Source organism: Erpetoichthys calabaricus, chromosome 17 (assembly GCF_900747795.2).
Source record: "Erpetoichthys calabaricus chromosome 17, fErpCal1.3, whole genome shotgun sequence".
Taxonomy (NCBI): Eukaryota; Metazoa; Chordata; class Cladistia; order Polypteriformes; family Polypteridae; genus Erpetoichthys; species Erpetoichthys calabaricus.
In genome coordinates, this window is record NC_041410.2 from 95,530,675 (window position 1) to 95,550,340 (window position 19,666).

The 19,666-nt window shown below is 40.2% G+C and overlaps 1 protein-coding gene and 1 long non-coding RNA gene across 7 annotated transcripts in view; one reads left to right on the plus strand and one right to left on the minus strand.

Moving 5' to 3' along the window:
• LOC114667700 (uncharacterized) overlaps positions 1-9,209 on the minus strand; it is a 37,802-nt gene extending 28,593 nt beyond the window's left edge. The window contains exon 1 of the long non-coding RNA XR_007933763.1: positions 8,917-9,209. This is a non-coding gene — a long non-coding RNA (uncharacterized LOC114667700). The remainder of the gene's footprint in view (positions 1-8,916) is intronic.
• atg4da (autophagy related 4D, cysteine peptidase a) overlaps positions 1-19,666 on the plus strand; it is a 57,488-nt gene that overhangs the window by 18,860 nt on the left and 18,962 nt on the right. The window contains exons 1-2 of one of the 6 annotated variants that reach the window (XM_051920581.1): positions 9,432-9,692; positions 18,527-18,829. The exons of 4 other annotated variants lie outside the window; for them this stretch is intronic. In XM_051920581.1, the coding sequence (XP_051776541.1) occupies positions 18,574-18,829 (256 nt within the window). In that variant the 5' untranslated portion in view covers positions 9,432-9,692; positions 18,527-18,573. Of the gene's footprint in view, positions 1-9,431; positions 9,693-18,526; positions 18,830-19,666 lie in introns of those variants that run through there. One more of the 6 variants, XM_051920583.1, reaches the window with a different exon arrangement.

Consider the following 19,666-nt stretch of genomic DNA (forward strand, 5'->3'; position numbering starts at 1 on the left):
TATATATATATATATATATATATATCCTTAAGACTGTCATTTGTTGAACTGTACTGTATATTTTGGCCTTTTTCTATTTGCGCATTATTATTGCGACATCATGGGCTTAATTATTTGAGATCCTGTTGTATGTATGTTTTTCTAATGCACTTTTCCATGTGACCCAATATGAATATGGTTGATGAGAGGAGAGACACGTATTAAATGTAATAGACAAAATTATTAAAAAAAAAATCTACAGAAAGTCTATTTAAAATTGAACTTTTGTGCTGGATTTATTCACATTGCATAAAAATTGGTAAATGTTTTTCAACTGACCAAAAAGTATATTCAGGTGTGGTTTCAGGATGCCACTCTCACAGTCCCCTGAATTAAAAAGAATGCCAAGGAAGGCAAACATTTAAGAAAAAGAAGGGGTTATTACAACTAAAATGTAATAATGCAGCAGGGTACAGAGCTCTAAAACACAAGTTCAAAAACAAAAGCACTTCACATTTCTGCTTGACTAACTCCTTCTACCTTTCTTCCTTCCGCACTGCTCATCCTCCTGCCAGCTGAAATCTTGCCCACTCCCACCAGACTCTAAGTTCAATAGAATAATGACCACAGGCCTATTTAAGGTCGGATAATAATAATGATAAATAATTACATTTATATAGTGTTTTTTCTAACCTACTCGGAGCACTTTACAAATGCAGTGGGGAAACACTTCAGTCACCACCAATGTGCAGAATCCACCTAGATAATGCTACTTGCTCCCACTTCTTGTGCCAGTACGGTCACCACACTTTAGCTATAAGGTGCTGAGGAGGGAAACAAATAGTTAGATAATTAGAGACAGGGGATGACTAAGATACAAATGGACAAGGTAGTGGTGGGCAGGAATCGTTTATGACCACTGAGAGCCTTCGATTTACATCTCAATCAAGGGATGGAGCCAATTTTTACAGCACAGTCTCTCTATCACTGCACACACAGAACACAGGGTAAGCGCCCCCTGATGGCCTCACCAACACCTCTACAAGCAGCAACTCAAACTTTTCTCAGATGGTCTCCACTTCAAGTACTGCTCAGGCCCACACATGCATATGCAGCTTCAGGTGGATTACCTGTTGTAAAATGTAGGTGGGCCAGCGGATGTCATTTCTGATCTCCCCTGAAGCACTTGTGGGTCAACCATAGCCTGAACAAAACCCTGGGGTCATCTCACACCAGAGCTCCTTCTGGTGGGCCCCAGGTATACCTGCCAGTCTCCGGGTCCACTTCTACAAAAAGGGGCCAGTCAACCCTGCAGGGGCCTCAATAGCAGCTTCCTATTGGCCACCAGTTACAACAGTGGAGACGGTATAAAGTTTTATTATGGCATTTCCCACAGTCCTTCCATTATACTCGTATCCCTGGAATAGTCATTCAAGGGTCTGTCTTGACTGTGTTCCCCTTCTGGCATTGCTGCTGGGCTGGTTAAGACTAGTCTCCCCTCCCAGGATAACCATCTAACACCTGCTAACACAGGCCCTAACTACAATTACCTTCACACACAGAATATGAAAGTATTCACTGTACACTCCTGGTAGCACCTTTTATTGGAGATATGCATCTCTCTGTAGTGTCAGTCTTTAGCCTAATCATTTACACACATAGCCATGCTGGTCTCAGATCCTTTTTTTTTTTTCTTATAAATTGGACTGCTGCCTTCTTCTGGTTACACTATTTATTTTATCACAGAATGAATCCACAAACACACATATAAACACTTTGTGGATGATAAGGTAAGATACGGCTAACCACCCTCTAACACCACTTCCTCCACACAGGATATTTACATGTGAGCAAAATCTAACAGGAAACAACAAATATGAAGATTGGTCAACCAGTTTTTGCTCAGTGTGACAAAAAGATCCTCACTAGATAGACAAATACAGTACTGGTAGATCAGTCAACCTAATGGTGCTAGAGACCAGCCCAATGAATGACATATGTTTCCTTAAACTATAATATACAAGGGGGAGTCAAGCTAAAGTTAGAAAATGGGAATGATTAGAAAATGGAATGAACCTTAACAAAACTGATCATGTCATTTCTCAATGCACCTGCCTGGCAGTGCCTGGACTCCAGCACAATAAGAAGGGTTTTGTCTTGTCCTCCACCACCACTGGTGCACCTGAGTTATTGTTGAACACTACATGCCGAGGGTACTACAGTCACAAGAGTGTGAGTTACTGTGACTTTGCTGGAGACCAATGTGAAGCCTGCTATTCGATCCAAGCGGCAAGGACTGCTGTCTCAAGGTGTCCTTTTGCTGCAAGACAATGACACACACACACACTGCTAAGAACACCAAGGCTTGTCTGGAGAAACTGAAGTGTGAGCTATTGCCACATCCTCTTATTCGTCAGATTTGGCACCTTGTCATTCCACCTTTTTGGTCCGCTAAAAAAACATCTGGGTGGTTGTCGATTCAAGAGAGATGATGACATGAAGAAAGTGGTGCACGAGTGGTTGTGAGGATGAGAGAAAACCTTTTATTCTGCTGGAATCCACATACTTCCTGGCAGGTGGTGCAAGCGCATTGAGAAGGGTGGAGACCTCATTGAGAAATGACATGATCAGTTTTGTTAAGGTTCAATCCATTTTCTAATAAATCCCATTTTCTAACTTTATATGCACAAACCAGTGTGTTTGTTCGTGCCAGTCCCAAGCCCGCATAAATGGGGAGGGTTACGTCAGGAAAATTTTGCCAAATCAAAATGTGAGCAATAATTTTGGATGATCCGCTGTGGCAACCCCTAACGGGAGCAGCCGAAAGAAGAGAAGAAGCTTCACTCTCCCTCGTACAATATGAAACCAAAGATCCCCCTTGGTTTGCTTTTGGAGTTCTGAGATCCTCCATGCACCACAGGTTAAACTGTAGAGCTTTCCCAGTTTGTGCTTTGAGCATGCTACTAGACTGGTGGTTGAGGTCGTTATAGAGCATGCAGTGACATAATGGATTTTCTGATGCACTTAAAAATTAGCCCAAAAAATGGCACACCACCAAATCGAAATTCTTACCCACACAATGCTTTCCAAAAATCTGGCAATCCTGGTCCTAAGGAGAAACTTTGACTTTTACATGATGAAGGGATTATATCTCTTGGTTGGCTTGGAAACACCTAGGAATTACCCAGGCAGAGCTGGAATCTGTAGCTGGGGACAGGGAAGTCTGTGCTGACCCTGCTCAGCTTGCTACCACTGTGACCCTCACCAGGAAAATGAGATGAAATGAGACATATATATAATAATAAAATAATAATAATAAATTTTATTTATATTGCACTTTATATTTTAGCAATCCCAAAGTGCTACAGAGTAAAAATAGAATAATAAAATAAAAAAGAACAGAAGAGTCTATAAAATACTTTAACAAAATGACTTTCTAAAAAGATGAGTTTTTAGGTTTCGCTTAAAGGCCTCAGTCGACTGTGGGGCTCTCAGGTAATCAGGGAGGGCATTCCACAGCCTCGGCACCACCGATGAAAACCCCTGTCACCCATGCTGCTGAGCTTAGTTCTGGGGACCTTGAAGAGGTGTTAGTGAGTACAGAGCGTGAGGGAACGTAAGGAGTTATGGGGGGTAAGGAGTTCCGGAAGATAAAGAGGGGGCATGTCCATTAAATGCACTGATGGGTAAGAAGGGAGACCTTGTACTCTATTCTGAATGAAACAGGGAGCCAGTGAGGGTTTTCAGGATTGGGGTGATGTGATCATACTTTCGCCCCCTCATCAGGATCCTGGCAGCGCTGTTCTGAATATACTGGAGTCTCTGGATACTCTTGCCAGGAATCCCAATGAGGAGTGCATTACAGTAATCCAGCCTGGAAGAGACAAAGGCCATGGACGAGCTTTCCTGCATCTGCCAGGGTGAGTAATGGGCGGAGTTTGGCGATGTTCTTGAGATGGTAAAAAGATGACTTACAGAGATATTTGATGTGGGTGTCAAAAGTAAGTTGGGAGTCCATTCTAACACCCAAATTAGTAACAGATGTGGAAAGAGGAATATTTTGGCCAGAGAAAGTAATACTGGTGATGGTAGAAGAGCGAAGATGAAGTGATGTACCAACTAAGATGGCTTCTGTTTTGGATCTGTTCAACTGAAGAAAATTGAGCCTCATCCATGCCTCTATCTCCTCCAGGCAGGTAGACAATGTAGATGTTGGCAGAGGAGCAGTAGAGGAGGTGGGAGTAGTCCTGAGGTAAAGCTGAGTGTCATCGGCATAGCAATGGAACGATAAACCATGTCTGCCAATGACAGTTTCCAAGGGGGAGCATGTAGATAGTAAAAAGGATAAGGGCCCAGCACAGAGCCCTGTGGAACACCACAGGCGACGTTGTGGGTGTGGGACTTTGCGCTGCCAAGGGCGACATGCTCAGTTCTGCCAGTCAGGTATGATGTAAACCAATTTAGAACAATTCCTGAGAGTCCAATAGTGTATTGCAGGCGGTGAAGAAGGATGTTATGGTCTATTGTGTCAAAAGCAGCTGTCAGGTCAAGGAGGATAAGTAGTGAAGGTGAACCAGTATCTGCCGTCATCAGAAGATCATTGTGACCCTGACCAGGGCTGTTTCGGTGCTATGGCCAGGCGAAAACCAGACTGAAACTTTTCAAACAGATTGTTCAGTTTGAGATGATCGTGAAGTTGTTCTGCAACTATTTTTTCCAGAACTTGGGAGAGAAATGGAAGATTGGAGATGGGCCTATAATTGGAGAGAACTTCAGGATCCAAGGTGGATTTTTTCAGTAGAGGGTCTGATGACAGCAGTTTTTAGTGCAGAAGGAATATGGCCAGCCAGTGAGGGACTGATTTATTATCCTGGTGATAAGTGGAGAGATGGCAGAAATGTTGGCCCTCAGCAAGGGTGAGGGGAAAGGGTCCAGGGAACTAGTAACGGTTTCATTTCCCTGATGACATCCTCCACCTCTTCCCGTGTGGCAACAGAGAAAGAGCAAAGAGGATGGACGGTCTCAGACAATGAGTCAACAGTTGGGAAGGGCAAGATATCCTTGGTAGAGAGGTGTAAACAGATATTATCAACTTTTTGTTTAAAAAAGTTGATATACATGTTGCATCTGTCATCAGTGGTCTCAGAATGGGCAGGTAAAGGAGGTTTGACAAGATGATTTATGGTTGAAAAAAGTTTTTTAGGGTTGCTGGAGCCATTTCTAATGCATTAAAGGATGGCGTTACTTCTTCCATTTAATCTGGAGAGGCATGCAAGATGATTGCCAAGAAAGAGCTTCCCCAAAAAACTAGCAAATCACATACGGGAAACTGCCCACAATATCCTCAATGCCAATAAAAACCTGCTAAAAAGAACAGGGACGAAGCATGGAAATTACCAAGGAAAAAATGTGTAACAACTGACACCACAGAACAAACAATGTGGGGATGCAGATTTGCTCCATGAGTACGGAAAAAAAGCACAAAAGACTGTACCACCAGAAAATGAAAAGATGTACAGAAGTATTGTGATATGGTAAATTTCAAGACACATTACCTAAACAGAGAAAATGAAATATGCAGTAAGGAAAAATATGATTGAAGATGCTTCATGAAATGGAAGAAATATGATGACATATGTGGGAAAATAATATCAATTTCATGTGTCTTTGACAGCGAAAACAACATCAAAGAACATGTTTGTAAAAGGAAACAATCAGTTCAGTATATTAAAAGAAGGGAATAAAACAAGATAATGCAATAATGCTTCAAAGACCTGGAGAGGCTAAAGGATATGTGCTTGGTAACTGGGAGGTTGCTGGTTTGTATCCCCCGCAGTGCGGGAGGGAATGCTACACTATTGTGTGCTCAAGGGTGTTGGACAATAATGACCCTGTGCTTTGACCCCAGGCTTCTCTTTGTGTATCTGAAGAGTAAGTTGGAGTGTGCGAAAAATGACAAATTCCTAATGCATTAAAGTGTATATGGCCAATAATGTAAACTTCTTGCTTAAATCTTAAAAAAGTTTTAATGGCTTATGTTTTCTTGGTAAATCAGTTAACCCTACTACAGTACCTTGTGTAATCATGCACAGGAAAAAGATAAAAACCAGAGAGATTAAAATTTTTTCATTTCTGTAAGATATGAAATAAAACAAAATTTCCATCCATCATCCAACCCGCTATATCCTAACTATAGAGTCACGGGGGTCTGCTGGAGCCAATCCCAGCCAACAGAGGGCGCAAGGCAGGAAACAAACCCCGGGCAGGGCTCCAGCCCACCGCAGGGCACACACACACCAAGCATACACTAGGGGCAATTTAGGACCGCCAATGCTCCTAACCTGCATGTCTTTGGACTGTGGGAGTAAACCGGAGCACCCAGAGGGAACCCACACAGACACGGGGAGAACATGCAAACTCCACGCAGGGAGGACCCGAGAAGTGAACCCAGGTCTCCTAACTGCGAGGCAGCAGCACTACCACTGCACCACCGTGCCGCCTAAAACAAAATTAGAACACAAAACTCATTCCACCTGTTCTGTACTTGTTGCTTCATAGGGAGGAAAAGGCTGACCCAAGAAAACAGCGTATTCACCCAAGGGGACAAGGCCAGGGGTGTCCAGCTCCAATCCTGGAAGGTCTCATTGGCTGCAGGTTTTCATTCTAACCATTTTCTTATTTAGTGTCCAGGTTTTGCTGCTAATTAACTTTAATTGACTTGCTATTTAAGACTCAGGCATTATAGTTATTTTTTTTCATTAACAGCCAAACAATAATGAGATACAAAATGAGCCAATACATGACCAGCTAACCTGTGTCCATCATATAATATCTGAAAATAAAGAAAGGTGAAGGTCTCAGTAATATTGAACTGCTCAGGTCCACAAAATTTTCTAACGGTGCTCTTATTGGGACCCCCCACCATGCCCATTTTTAGCCCTCTGGGCTCAAAAATCCCTAATTTTTAGGCCAATTTCAGACCATATTTTGTGCAGAAAATGACTCCCATATGATAAAGAGTCAAGCACTAGGTGTCTTCAGTAAAAATGATCAGAAGGACTTAAGTTTGTGCAGGCCACATTAACTGACCCCATGGGTTCAACACCTTAATAGGATATGAGGGGGTCAAAGTTACTGTTTTTCACAAAACTTTGGAAAAAAAAAAATGGACATCAGTGATACAGGCATGTGAAGTGTTGTTTTATGCTATTTCAAGGTTGCTAGTCGTGAATATGACGTTTTTGAAATGTTATTCTTTATTGGTGGTCCTAGCCCCCAACAGATACTCCCAGAAGGTTAAAAATGACAAATTTCAAACATAAGCATGTGGGGTATGATTTTAGACTATTTCAGTGTCACCGATCACAAATATGTGGTTATTTTTGATTTTTGTTTTTCTATTACAATCAAAAATATCCATCCATCCATCCATTTTCCAACCCGCTGAATCCGAACACAGGGTCACGGGGGTTTGCTGGAGCCAATCCCAGCCAACACAGGGCACAAGGCAGGAACCAATCCCGGGCAGGGTGCCAACCCACCGCAGAATCAAAAATATTTAGGCCTTAAACTTTGAATTAAAGCACACGTTTTAATAGTTCAAATATCTGACAACACTATTCTTGTTTTTTTTTTTTGTGTGTTTCTACCTCATGAAGTAAATCATTACATTTCTTATGACGACCCTGAATTACGGCAGCTAATGCGATTTCAGACTTTTTTCAAGCTTCTTGTTCCTACAAAATCTAAAAAAAAAAAATAATTGTAAATAACATATATACTTTTCCAAGGAATTTTTCAGGCAGCAATTTGATTTTGATTACAATAACCGTGAGTTTTGTAATAATATTGAAACAGTTTATCATTTACTTTTCTTTTGTGCTTATTCCAACAAGTTTTGCTATGATTTGCATAAATGGTTATAACCAATACGTTTCTTACCATAACAGTTCCTCTAGAGCAGGGGTTCTTAACCTGAGTTCCAGGATGGGTTTCAGGGGGGTCCTTGAGGGTCAGATAAAAATTAACATTTATATTAACTATACAGCCCAGTACTGTTGATTTAGAGTAGATGTAGTAGCAGTAGTAACGGTAATAGAAAACATAGTAGTAGTAGATCTGTTTTAATTTGCACAAGAGGATTATATTTCATAATTATAATGAGTGGCCATCACGTTTTGCATGAAAAAGGAGTGTTTTTTTTTTTGATTGTTTACTTTAAAGTTTAATAATAATTTGTGTATGTATGAGAAAATCAAATCTCAATAAATAAGGTATATTATATTCATTGCATGCATAGTTGTGTTTATGTGAATATTTCCAAGGAAGGGGGTCCATAGCTTTCATCAGATTCTTAAAGGGGTCTGTGACTCAAAAAAGGTTAAGAATCAATCACTGCTGTAGAGATTATATTACTGTAGGCTTTATGTTAGAAAACAAACAAAATAACTTTTTTTGTTAATGTTCTTATAATTTTAGGAAAATGTTTGATTCTGAAATGTATCTTACAATGACTCCTTATTTCTCCATTTTTCTAAATTATTTGAATAATTATTTTCTGCATTAAAGTATGTGAAGAAAAGAACTGCTAAAAGGCTGGTAAATTTACTTAAGGACAAAGGTTTTAAGGATTTTTTAATACTTCCTTTGCCCCTATATAATTTGCTGTATTCTATAACTTTCAATTATTTGGTATTGATATTCATTTTTATTTATTCTTAAGTTTTTATGTAAGCTAAGCCTGGTCCTTTATTATTATGAGTACGATGGTTAATTGTATTGAAAGACGCGCGTCATTGGTTGTATAATATGTCAATAAAGTAAATTAGAAAACATTTTAAAAAGATTAGCCATAAAATTGGTAGTTACGATGTTGTAACTAATTATTGCAACATTAAAATTAAGTGCAAAGTTTCCAATTGTATACATTCACCTTACCCGACACAAACTACTTAAGGTCTTCTAAAACGATCCAAGACGCCTCAAACTCCACCAAATTGGCGGCACTGACCCAGTAGGTCAGCTTTGGCAAAAGAACCACGTGGGCGGCGTCTTACATATTTTTTCAATCATTTGCTGGTTTCTTTGGCTATGCTGCCCGTCAATCATTGGACCTCTTCCAATCACCTGTTGGCATTGTGTAGGCGCCAGTCTACTTTGCAGGTCGTGCTGCTCTAGTAATCAGGTGTTTTCAAGCGCGTAACTAACATAGGTCTTCAGAGAATGGGCAGCGTTTTTAACCAATAAGTGTGCAGTATTTGTAGGCGCTATCCAATCAGGATCCAACACTACTGTAGTAGGCGTTCACTAATTTAGGGTTTCTGTCGCGAGGTTTTGAAAAATTAATTTTTTTCGCTAGGGTGGTATTTTGTTAACTAAAGTTTGCGGTAGCCTGTTAAGTCTGGTTTCCCTTAACAACGGATACAACGTACTTTGGTTTATTATAAAGACATTTTATAAAAAGTAACTTTGTTTTTCTCGTGGCTCACGCCTGGCTATAATTTCCGGGCTCGAGACCAGGAAGTGCTTATGGCGGCGGTCCACCATATTAACTTCTGAACAGAACACAGTCACAAAACGAGCACAAGTAACACTATCGAGGGGTGTTTTGGAAATATGGGCTGACGGGCTTGTTGGAGGCTTTAAGTCAAGTGGATCTTGCTTTATTTGTTTTTTTGAAAGTTTCGCCAGGAGTTGTAAATGCACTTGAGAAGGTAAGGAACCGGCTTGTGCCGATGTGTTAAAACGAATTGCAAGTTAAATGTCCAGAGTTGCCCTGCGACTCTTACACGTCGACAGTCGCGGTACGGCGTGTGACTCCTTTTTAAAACGCTTGTCGCGTGCTTACACAAAGAAGGCTTGTATTTACAGTGCGTGTCACAGTCGGTGGATCTAGCGCCTTTCACTTGAAATGCATATGCGGTCGGGTTTGGCACCGTCTCCTCGCGGACCTGAGTTGTGTAAGCGCAAATGGATGAGGGGCTGGAAACACGATCCCCTAACAAAGTAAGTGTTGCCCGCACGTCTATCGTGTTCACTAACGCTTTAATCTGCGTGACCGATCAGCTATTTCTCGTATAGTTTCGTTGTACTATAACCTAATTTTGTTAATATTATGGCTCATAATTGCTTTGGTAAGATGGGTAATTTGTCGCGCTGTTTATAATTGTAAGCGCGTTTGCATTTTAGTGTGTGTGTGTGTGTGTGTGTATGTATGTATGTGTGTGTGTGTGTGTATATATATATATATATATATATATATATATATATATATATATATATATAAATGTGTTTTCAGCAAAATGTTGTCTTTCTGTTTTGGGGGGGGGGGGGGGTTTGAGAACCTGGGGTTTTCATACATGAGTTTTAACAATCCGCATTTCATAATACAGCGCAGCATAATTGACACGGGACCGAAAGGTGTACGGTACGGCAGTCCGATTATGAAACACTTAGTCGAGCCGAGCCTTTTTAGCGACTCCGGTTATTACCATTTGGTTAGAACGCGATGTGTATTACTCACTGACAGAAATCCTAACTCAAACTTTCAGAACGTTAAAAACACTTTAACTAGAGCGGGCACATCAGCCCAGCAAAGCTCGCCAGTCCTCTCTACTTCATTCCTCCAAAATGATCATCGAGTGAAGTGTTGAAGTCCTACAGTGTATCGCACAACTTCGTCACTTGGAGAGCGTGTCTGTGGTCCTCCTTAAGAAAACTTCCTAACGTTTGTGCAAAATTTACCCTTAGGTTTCTAAAAGTGTCGCCGTGTTCTTGTTGAACTCCTTTTTAAAGTCACAATCTTGATCCACTAGACTAATTCCTTTCATAATTTTAAAACTTCATAATGTAACCTCGCAGTCTCCTTTTGCTTAAACTAAAAAGGTTCATCTCACAGCGCTCCTTGAAGACCAAAACTGAACCCAGCACTCCAGATGTGGCCAAGTTATTAAGCCCTAAAGTAACCTCCTTTGTCTTGTAGAGTACACTTAGTACTACAGTATAAAACTTAATAAAACACTACACCTAACAATATTGTGTTCATAAGAATAACTTAGCAACGTTTTGGAATTTTTGTCCAGTGCCTCCTGTGTCACTGGTAGGAGGAACCCCGAACATGTAATATACGTTTGACTAGCCTTAATGTCTAGTTATGCAAGGCATTGGGCTTTGGCCCACTAATTTTGGTCTTCTAGACTTGGAAAAACACTCATTTGTGTGCAGGGAAAAACACTCTTATGATAAAGAGTAAATCACAAGGTGTCCTTAGTAAAAATGATCAGGAGTTGTGAATGTCACATCAGTTGACCCCAGAAGTTCACCTCCTAATGTGATACAAGGGGTCAAAGTCGCTCCTTTTCACAAAACCTTATAAAAATGGGAATTCGTGATATAAGCATATAGTATTCTTGTTTTGTTATGTACTTAAACCTTATGAAGTAAATCCTTGCATTTCTCATGAACACCCTGAATTAGGACTGTTTAGTCTAATTCAGACCTTTCTTAGTTACCCCATGTACAGTAAGTTGTAGTGGTGGCCAAGAAAAATTCTTAATATCATGACCCCTCAGAGAAAGGACATAAAATAAAAATTCTAATTGAACAGGACATTGGACAATGATATGAAAAACATCCATGAGGGGTATAAAAAGAGAATTCTCTTGTAACACCTGTCACATAATCCATATACCTGTTATCCATTTGCATGCTCAAATGTGCAAAATGCATGTGTGGTGTGGTGTGTTTCTTTTCTTCCCCTCTGAAATGTTACTGCCAGAAAGCTCAACATCCAGTATAAGCAGGAGAAGCACAATCCTACGATACAATGCTTTTGAATTGAAGATCTACTATTGGCACGTAGACTTATCTTGCTCAACTAGAAGAATCCTAACTCGCTTCTTTTAAGTCGGTGGATTACATTATATTATGTTATCTAGAATTAGAAAAAAATCAAATTCTCACTTAGAGGATTTGTACAGAATGTTTTCAAAACTTCCATCCATTTTCCAACCCGCTGAATCTGAACACAGGGTCACGGGGGGTCTGCTGGAGCCAATCCCAGCCAACACAAGGCAGGAACCAATCCCGGGCAGGGTGCCAACCCACTGCAGGACACACACAAACACACCAAGCACACACTAGGGCCAATTTAGAATCGCCAATCCACCTAACCGCATGTCTTTGGACTGCGGGAGGAAACCCACGCAGACACGGGGAGAATATTCAAGCTCCATGCAGGGAGGACCAAGGAAGCGAACCCAGGTCTCCCAACTGCGAGGCAGCAGCGCTACCCACTGCACCACCGTGCCGCCCGTTTTCAAAACTTGTCAGGATCTAATAGATAACATTTTAGAATAAGCATTTAAATTGAGGAAGTGGATTCTATTCCATCTGTTTTTATTTACTTATGTACATTTTTTACTGTTAAAGTGCTACTCTGCTTACCTAGTTCTCTTTTGTGGGGTTGATTTGTTTTAAACCAGTTTTGTTAAACTTCACTTGCATGTATTAATAAAATAGTGTAATAAAAAAAAAATCTGCCTCCCTGTCTTTCATTAGACAAGAATCTTGTCTTCAATTCAAATGCACAGGGTTATTGGAATGTACTTTTCTTGTTTTTATTTAACGCAGAGTTTTCCAGAATTTAGTAATGTTTTAGCAAAAAGTACATGTATTTTGCACATTTGAGCATGCAATTCACTAAAGTGTATGTGGATTATGTGACATGAATTACGCAAGCTTTTTTTTTGTGTCTGTTTCCCAAGGGCATTGTCCAGTGTTGGTCACCATTGGGTGCTATTCATTTGGAATCTTTTATATTCTCTTCTCCATGAAAGCATAAGTTAAAACATTTTTTTACCAACACAAGCTACATGAGGCAAGTATCATTTTTAAAACGGCAAAAAAGTGAGTGGAGTATTCCTGTAACATGCCGCTGGCTGTCTTAATAGCTTTTGAAATCTGTCTGGCAGTTGATAGTAATGAGTCAGTGACTCCTAAATCCTTCCCATTGGCAGTACTTTTTAGTTTTCTGACCCCACCCAATTGTGTATTCAAATCTAACACTTGAATACTTCCTTTGTGTAATACTTAAAATTTTATGTTAGTAAATGTAATGTGACACAACTCTGTCAAGTTACCCTGTAATGATTTAAAAGTTTCTAGATTATTTGCCAATCCACCAAGCTTGGTATCCTCTGCAAACTTAACCAGCCTATTGTTTATTCACTCATGTTCTTTGTCTGTCTGTGTGTGTGTGTGTGTATATGTACAGTGAAACCTTAGTTTGTGAGTGTTTTGCAAGACGAGCTAAAATTTTTGATAAACTTTAACTTGATAAATGAGCGAGGTCTTGCAATACGAGTAGTACATATACGCTTTGTTCACCGAGCGTCACGTGGGGATTGTGGGTAATTGTCTCCCATGCTCGTTCTCAGTCGCCGTGCCTCACTCACATAGTCAACATCCGTATGAGCTTCTACTGTTTACTATAGCATGGTGACTCTGTGCGAGTCCCTGTCATGCACCCCAAAACACGAGACTGAGTCTCAGTACTTTAGCAAAACCAGCTTTATTAAGTGTGAAATAGGAACAGCATGGTTATTTATTGTAGCAGGATTACTGCTCTCCTATACAGGGACACAACAATCGGGCAGGGTCGTGACCAGGTTAGTGGCTAAGTAATACTGTGCTCTTGCATTTCTAATGTTCCTTGTGTCACCCATCGATGGCAGGCGCTTATAGCTTGACTGTGATCTTTTCTGATTCTCTTTTACGGCGAACTGCTACAGCGCTGGGAGCCTGCGGTTGCTTGCTTCTGGATGCTCGTATGTTGTCCCATTTGGGGGGGGGAGGTCGGGGGGGTTTAGAAACCTTACAGTGCGTAAAGCTTTTTTTTTTTTTTAATTTTGTGTCCAAGTCCAGTGACTGTTCAGGCAAAAACAACTGCCATTGGATAGGTTCCTTGTTAAAGTCGCAAAAAAAATAAGACTCCAGTGAGCAGACCGGTAGAAGGGATTCTGTTAGAGTGAAGATTATGTATTAATCATTTTTATATAAATATTTGTGGGTTGTGAAACGAATTATCTGAGTTTCCATTATTCCTTATGGGGAAATTCGCTTTGATATACGAGTGCTTTGGATTATAAGTACGTTTCCACAACGAATTATGCTCACAAACTGAGGTTCCACTGTATATATAAAATTAAAAATAAGTGATCCCACCACTGACCCCCGAGGGACACCACTCTTAACATCACCCAATTCAGGTAAGATTCCTTACACCTGTGTAACCCTCTGCTTCTTGTGGTTTAGCTAATTCTGCTATCCTCCTACAAAATACACCCTGAACTCCCACTTTTAGTTTTGACGCCCAACCTCTCATGTGGGATCTTATCATTAATCTTTATTTTCAGGGAGCATTTTATGTCCTATGCACCCCACTTATTGAACCCTTTTTGTTGCTTCCTCCTAGAATTCCAGCTAAAACTTGAGTCTGTTGACCTGTTAAGTGGCTTTGTCGGTGCTGCTTCAGATAACAATGTTCAAATGTGCACACAAAAGGTCAACATGGAGGAGGATTCTGGAAATCAACAAATTTCCTGGTGTTCATTTGCTGACACCTTTTTCTCCATAGCAGTTTAGATTTCAGTCTCCTTGTCTTAGTAATCTGAGCACTGGCAGCATAGGCAATTCTCTCGGGATAACACAATGGGTCAGGCTTAGAAGATTGCTTTTTCTAGTGAATATCTCAAGATGCTTTATAAGTGTGACACATTTCATACTTAATACCTTAAGGTTAGTAATCCAACAGCAGCCAGAAAGCCACTGTTTTCAGTGTGGTTACTGAGAAACAGATGGAGGAAAGAGATAAATGTTAATATTGTCCAGAAAGGCACCATTTACATTGTTTTACAAGTACTAGCAGTGGGTTACAGTGTCTACAGAGCATGGTATTCATGGAGATTTGTCAGAGTACAATATGACAGACAGAGGTTATGAAGTCTTATAAATGGGATTAGTGGAATTTGCACCCATGATGACATTCTGCCTCCAGCCACCTTTTATCATTTTACTTTCAGGCTTAGCCCCCTGTCTGCACTGCAGGTTTGTCCCTTGACCTCCATCGCCTCCATAAGCACGTTGTGTAATGGTTTGTTTCAGCCAGATGCTGACGGTTTAGGTCATGTGTCTCTTTGGTCCTGTGTTGCAGTGAGTGTGTGTTAGAACACTGCTAATGACATCTTAAAATAATGGAACAGTCATTGGTGTTTTTGGAAACTACTTGGTATGTTTTAAAGTTTTTTGGTTTTTTTTTTTTTTTAAGATCACTTATACCTTCCACACACTTGCTACTTCATGTTGTGTTTTATTTACCAGTTATAAATTATTCTGTGTATGTAGGTTTTTGTTTTCAAGCTTGTGGATGAAAATCATGGTTGGCGTCATACAGATTTGTTGAGGTAAGGCCAGTTGCTTTGAGCATTGGTAAAAAGCTCCAAGCGGCCCAAACAGCGAAAAGAATTTCCCATTCCAATAGTAAATTACATCTAATCAATAGTTGATTACATCTTGCCTGAAGAAGGGGCCTGAGTTGCCTCGAAAGCTTGCATATTGTAATCTTTTTAGTTAGCCAATAAAAGGTGTCATTTTGCTTGGCTTTTCTCTCCATTCCAATAGCACATTTATGTTCAGCCTCACTTTCAATGAATGCTTTCATTTCTACAGGCACTGCTCCACTGTATGTCATCTTCTTAATTCAGTATATTGTTATTAAACACGCTTAAGTCCATTGTGCTATACTTTAATTACAGATAAAAAAAAATGAAAATGCAGTAAACACAGTGTTGCAACACAAATGTCTTGATAATCCTGTATATAAAAGATGGGCAAACACACATTTTGTGTATCCCCATGGTTAATGTCCATCCAGTTACTGAGACCACTTACTTCAATCCAGGGTATCTAAGCTTCTCAGATCTCCAGTACAAAGCCTGAACCAGGCCTAGACTAGGTGCCGGTCTATTGCAGGACCTTCACATTCTATTTGCTGAGTTACTTTGGAGTAGCTAGTCCTACATAACCTGCATAATGTATTTGAAGGTAGAAGGAAACTGAACTAACTACCTGGGGAAAACCCACACAGTCATATGGGGAACCTGCAAACCTGATACAGTCACACCTGTAGACATAGGAAGTTATGAATCACTCGGTGGTGTGGTGTGTGTGGTTAGACTTGTTTCATGTTATGGTAAACAGAAGGTGCTGTAAGTAAACACTTTGGTTAGTTCCATTGAGCGTCATTAAATTTGCACCTGCTTCTTGGAGTTTATTCCTTGTAACACATACTCACCAATTCCTGAAATGAAAGCATGTGTGTAGGGGCGTTAATTGCAGCAAGCTTAAGCAGGTCAGTGGGGTAGACGAACGGCTGTGAGGGATCCAGCTTGAAAAATGTCTGGTGTGATTCTTCTCACTGACTCGGTGTGGGAACAAGTGAGCCTTAGAACCTTTTTTGTGCTCTCATAATGCAAACGTTTGGAAATGTTTGTAGTGTTACCAGGAGTGACCCTTAACTCTGTAGGTGCAGTGACAGAAAAGATGATGATGTGGTACATCCAGCCAATAATGCCTTGTTCTGGAGCACATTTAGCCACCGGCTTATCCCAATATGGTGTGCTAGTAGTTTGTATAGGGGACCTACAGCCCTCCGACTCTTTGCCTTCTCCCACTGTGCTAGTGTTCACCCATGCCTGTGATGATGGTTGTACTGGCATACTCCCTTTTTTTTTTTTTTTTTTTTTTTTTTTTTAAACACTATTCTACATGCAGGTCTGCATCTTGCAAGTATGTAATTTCCTTATTTTATTTTATTTTTTTAAACAAAAACATGTTCTGTGTTGCTTCTTGGATTAGTGAATATCCCCTCTGTAATCAATAAATATTGAGAGTTCTTTAGGGTGTTTTTATCAGAGTACAATGCCTTTTACGTCTGTCTAACCTGCTAACACTATCACTACCGCTTGCAGTTGGAACCTTAAACTGATTTAACTTTTTTTTTTTTTTTAACCAACGAACACATTTTTAAAACTTTATATTCCAATAAGCTGTTACCCATCTACCACTGTGTCACACATAAGGCTATCACATGCAAAACTCACTTGTTTTTAGCACTTCTGTTTCAGTCACGTTTCTTTTGCTGATCAGGCATGAATGAGAATGATTGTCAAAATGGGTATTAACTTGTCACATAGCGCAGACACATGGTTTGTGGTTTGTTACTTTTTGAAAGCGTTGTCATTGTTTCTTGGCAAAATGCTGTCGGCAAGATGAAATGGTTTTAGATGAGTACACTTTTCAGTCTGCCTCTTTTCTTTGGCTTATCTAACAGCTTACAATTTGAAATAATAAAGGAAATGTAGTCTGTCTAGGCACTCAGTGTTGTCTTCTGTGCTCAAATACTGAGCCAAGGATCTTTTGCAGGCTGTTGTTGAAGGCAAACATGCCTTAGAGAGTGTGACCCCTCAGTAATTAAACTGTCGACTTTGTGCTTTAAAGCCTTAATCTCTGCCAGTGATGTTCGCTGTGACCACCTCAACAAGATACCTGCCAATGTAATAGCTGTAAAAATAAGAATTTGACTATTATGAGCATGTGCATGAATTGCTTTGGCATGATCATTGTGAAAAGCACAATTTGAAATCGAGATGGGATGGAAGTACATCCTTGTATGAATTCCTTATTCTGTTTGTCTGTTTTAATGATAAATGTGTTCTGAGATTTTTTTTTTTTTAATGTAGGGTTGGCATGGGTTTCGAGGTAAGGCAGCAGCATGACTAGCAAGCACAATGACATTATCACATGCAAGTATAAGATTTCACTGAATTATGTACATGTGACGCTAATGACCCTATACATTGTCTTGGTGAGCCACTCCCTATTAAAGCACCAATTCTATTCTTGAGATTGACCCAGAGAAATGAGGAGTGTCATTTTCCAGCTCTCTGCACTGTACTTTGTTTAGTTCCTAAAGGAAATTCACTCAATATCACTGGATTGTTATCGTTTGTCTTTGAGCAGTCAGTGTAAAAAGTATGAAAGGCTGTCTTTGCCAACAAGTTAACAAGGTAAGGTAACAACTTCTGCCAGCTTGCCTTGGCTTAATGTTGTTTAAATTACTGCTAAGATTCTTGAGCCTTTTTTTCCTTTTTCATCATGTTGTATATAAATTTATATTTCCGGAATCTACTTTGTCTCTGGGTCTTCTCTTCCTTGTCTTGGCAGCATTGGGCTTAAGGCCACACAAAACTTGAATGACATACAGTCCCACTGGAGGCCAATCTTGCACCCTGTCACACCTTGCCATTTTAAAGACTTCTGTTAGCCTGCTGTGTCAGTATTTGGAATGTAAAAGGATACATGGCTGAAACACACAGACATGAGAATAATAGGTACACTCTGTGTTGACAGTGAATGGAGTGGACATGAAATCTAAGGTGTGTCCTACTGTTATTTACTTCATGGCTGTCTTCATTCTCATTTCTTGCAGGTTGTTGTTGGCAGTGAAATGTGTAGCTCGGTTAAAAAAGATTTTCCATGCATCCTGCTGTGTCCTGTGACCGAAGAACAATGAACTCTGTGTCACCCAGTTCGGCACAGTACCGAGGCATGGCACCCGATGAGGTCCTGCCTGCAGATTACAGCAAAAAACACCTGATTGGACAGAGTCCGAGTCCCAGAGATGTCAAGAGCCACTTTGCCCACCTTACTGAGGCTGGGAGGTCTAGTGAGCCAGATGAAGTAGACAAGATTAAAGCCAAGTTTATGTCTGCCTGGAATAATGTCAAATATGGTTAGTATTTATTTATTTGGGGGGGTTCCCCTCCCTTCCCTTCTTAATCTGTTTTCCTCATCCACTGATTTCAGTTTCACATTGGGTTTTATCTCTAAACTACTAGCTGCACTACTTAAATTCAGGTTTTTTTCTCTTTCTAAAATGATTTACATTTTTGATGTCGCAAGTGTAAAGTCCAAAGTTGACCACAATCTTGGCTACTCAAGAAGTGTTAGACTGTTGATATTTTATGCTGTGTGTTGTGTTGCAGACCCCCGTGACCCGGGGTTAGGTAATGTCTGACTGACTGTTCTGTTGATTAATATTTTCATAGTGGATCCCATGTCCTTCTCATTGAACACTCTCACTGGCTGTAATCTGATAACCCAAAAATAAAGACTATGGTGGGATGGGTGTGTCCATGACACTTTGCTATAGAGCTCTGACCATTGGGTTCCAGTCTTGGGGAATATCTGTGGCAGGTGGTAACTTTTTTGTTTTTTGGCCATACTGACTGTACCCTAATAATAATGACAATGAATAAAATACACCAGTTATACACAATGATGTAAGGCTTGACACCACAAATTTCAATACTGGTACATGCTGAATTTTATTGGAGTGTAGCAAGCAATTGTGTGTTACAAAGAGATTATTAGCAGCTTTTATTTTTTAAATATCTTTACAACTTGTAATTCTCTTTTCCAGGTGTTGTGTATTTAAGCTGTTATTTGCTCTTGACTACACTAGTGGGTCTGACACTGAAGTAGCTGCAGCGTTTGAGCATTCAGGCTTGTTTGCCCTGGTGTCTACTCTGCCCATCATTGCCATTGTTAGGATACAGTTCGGAAACAG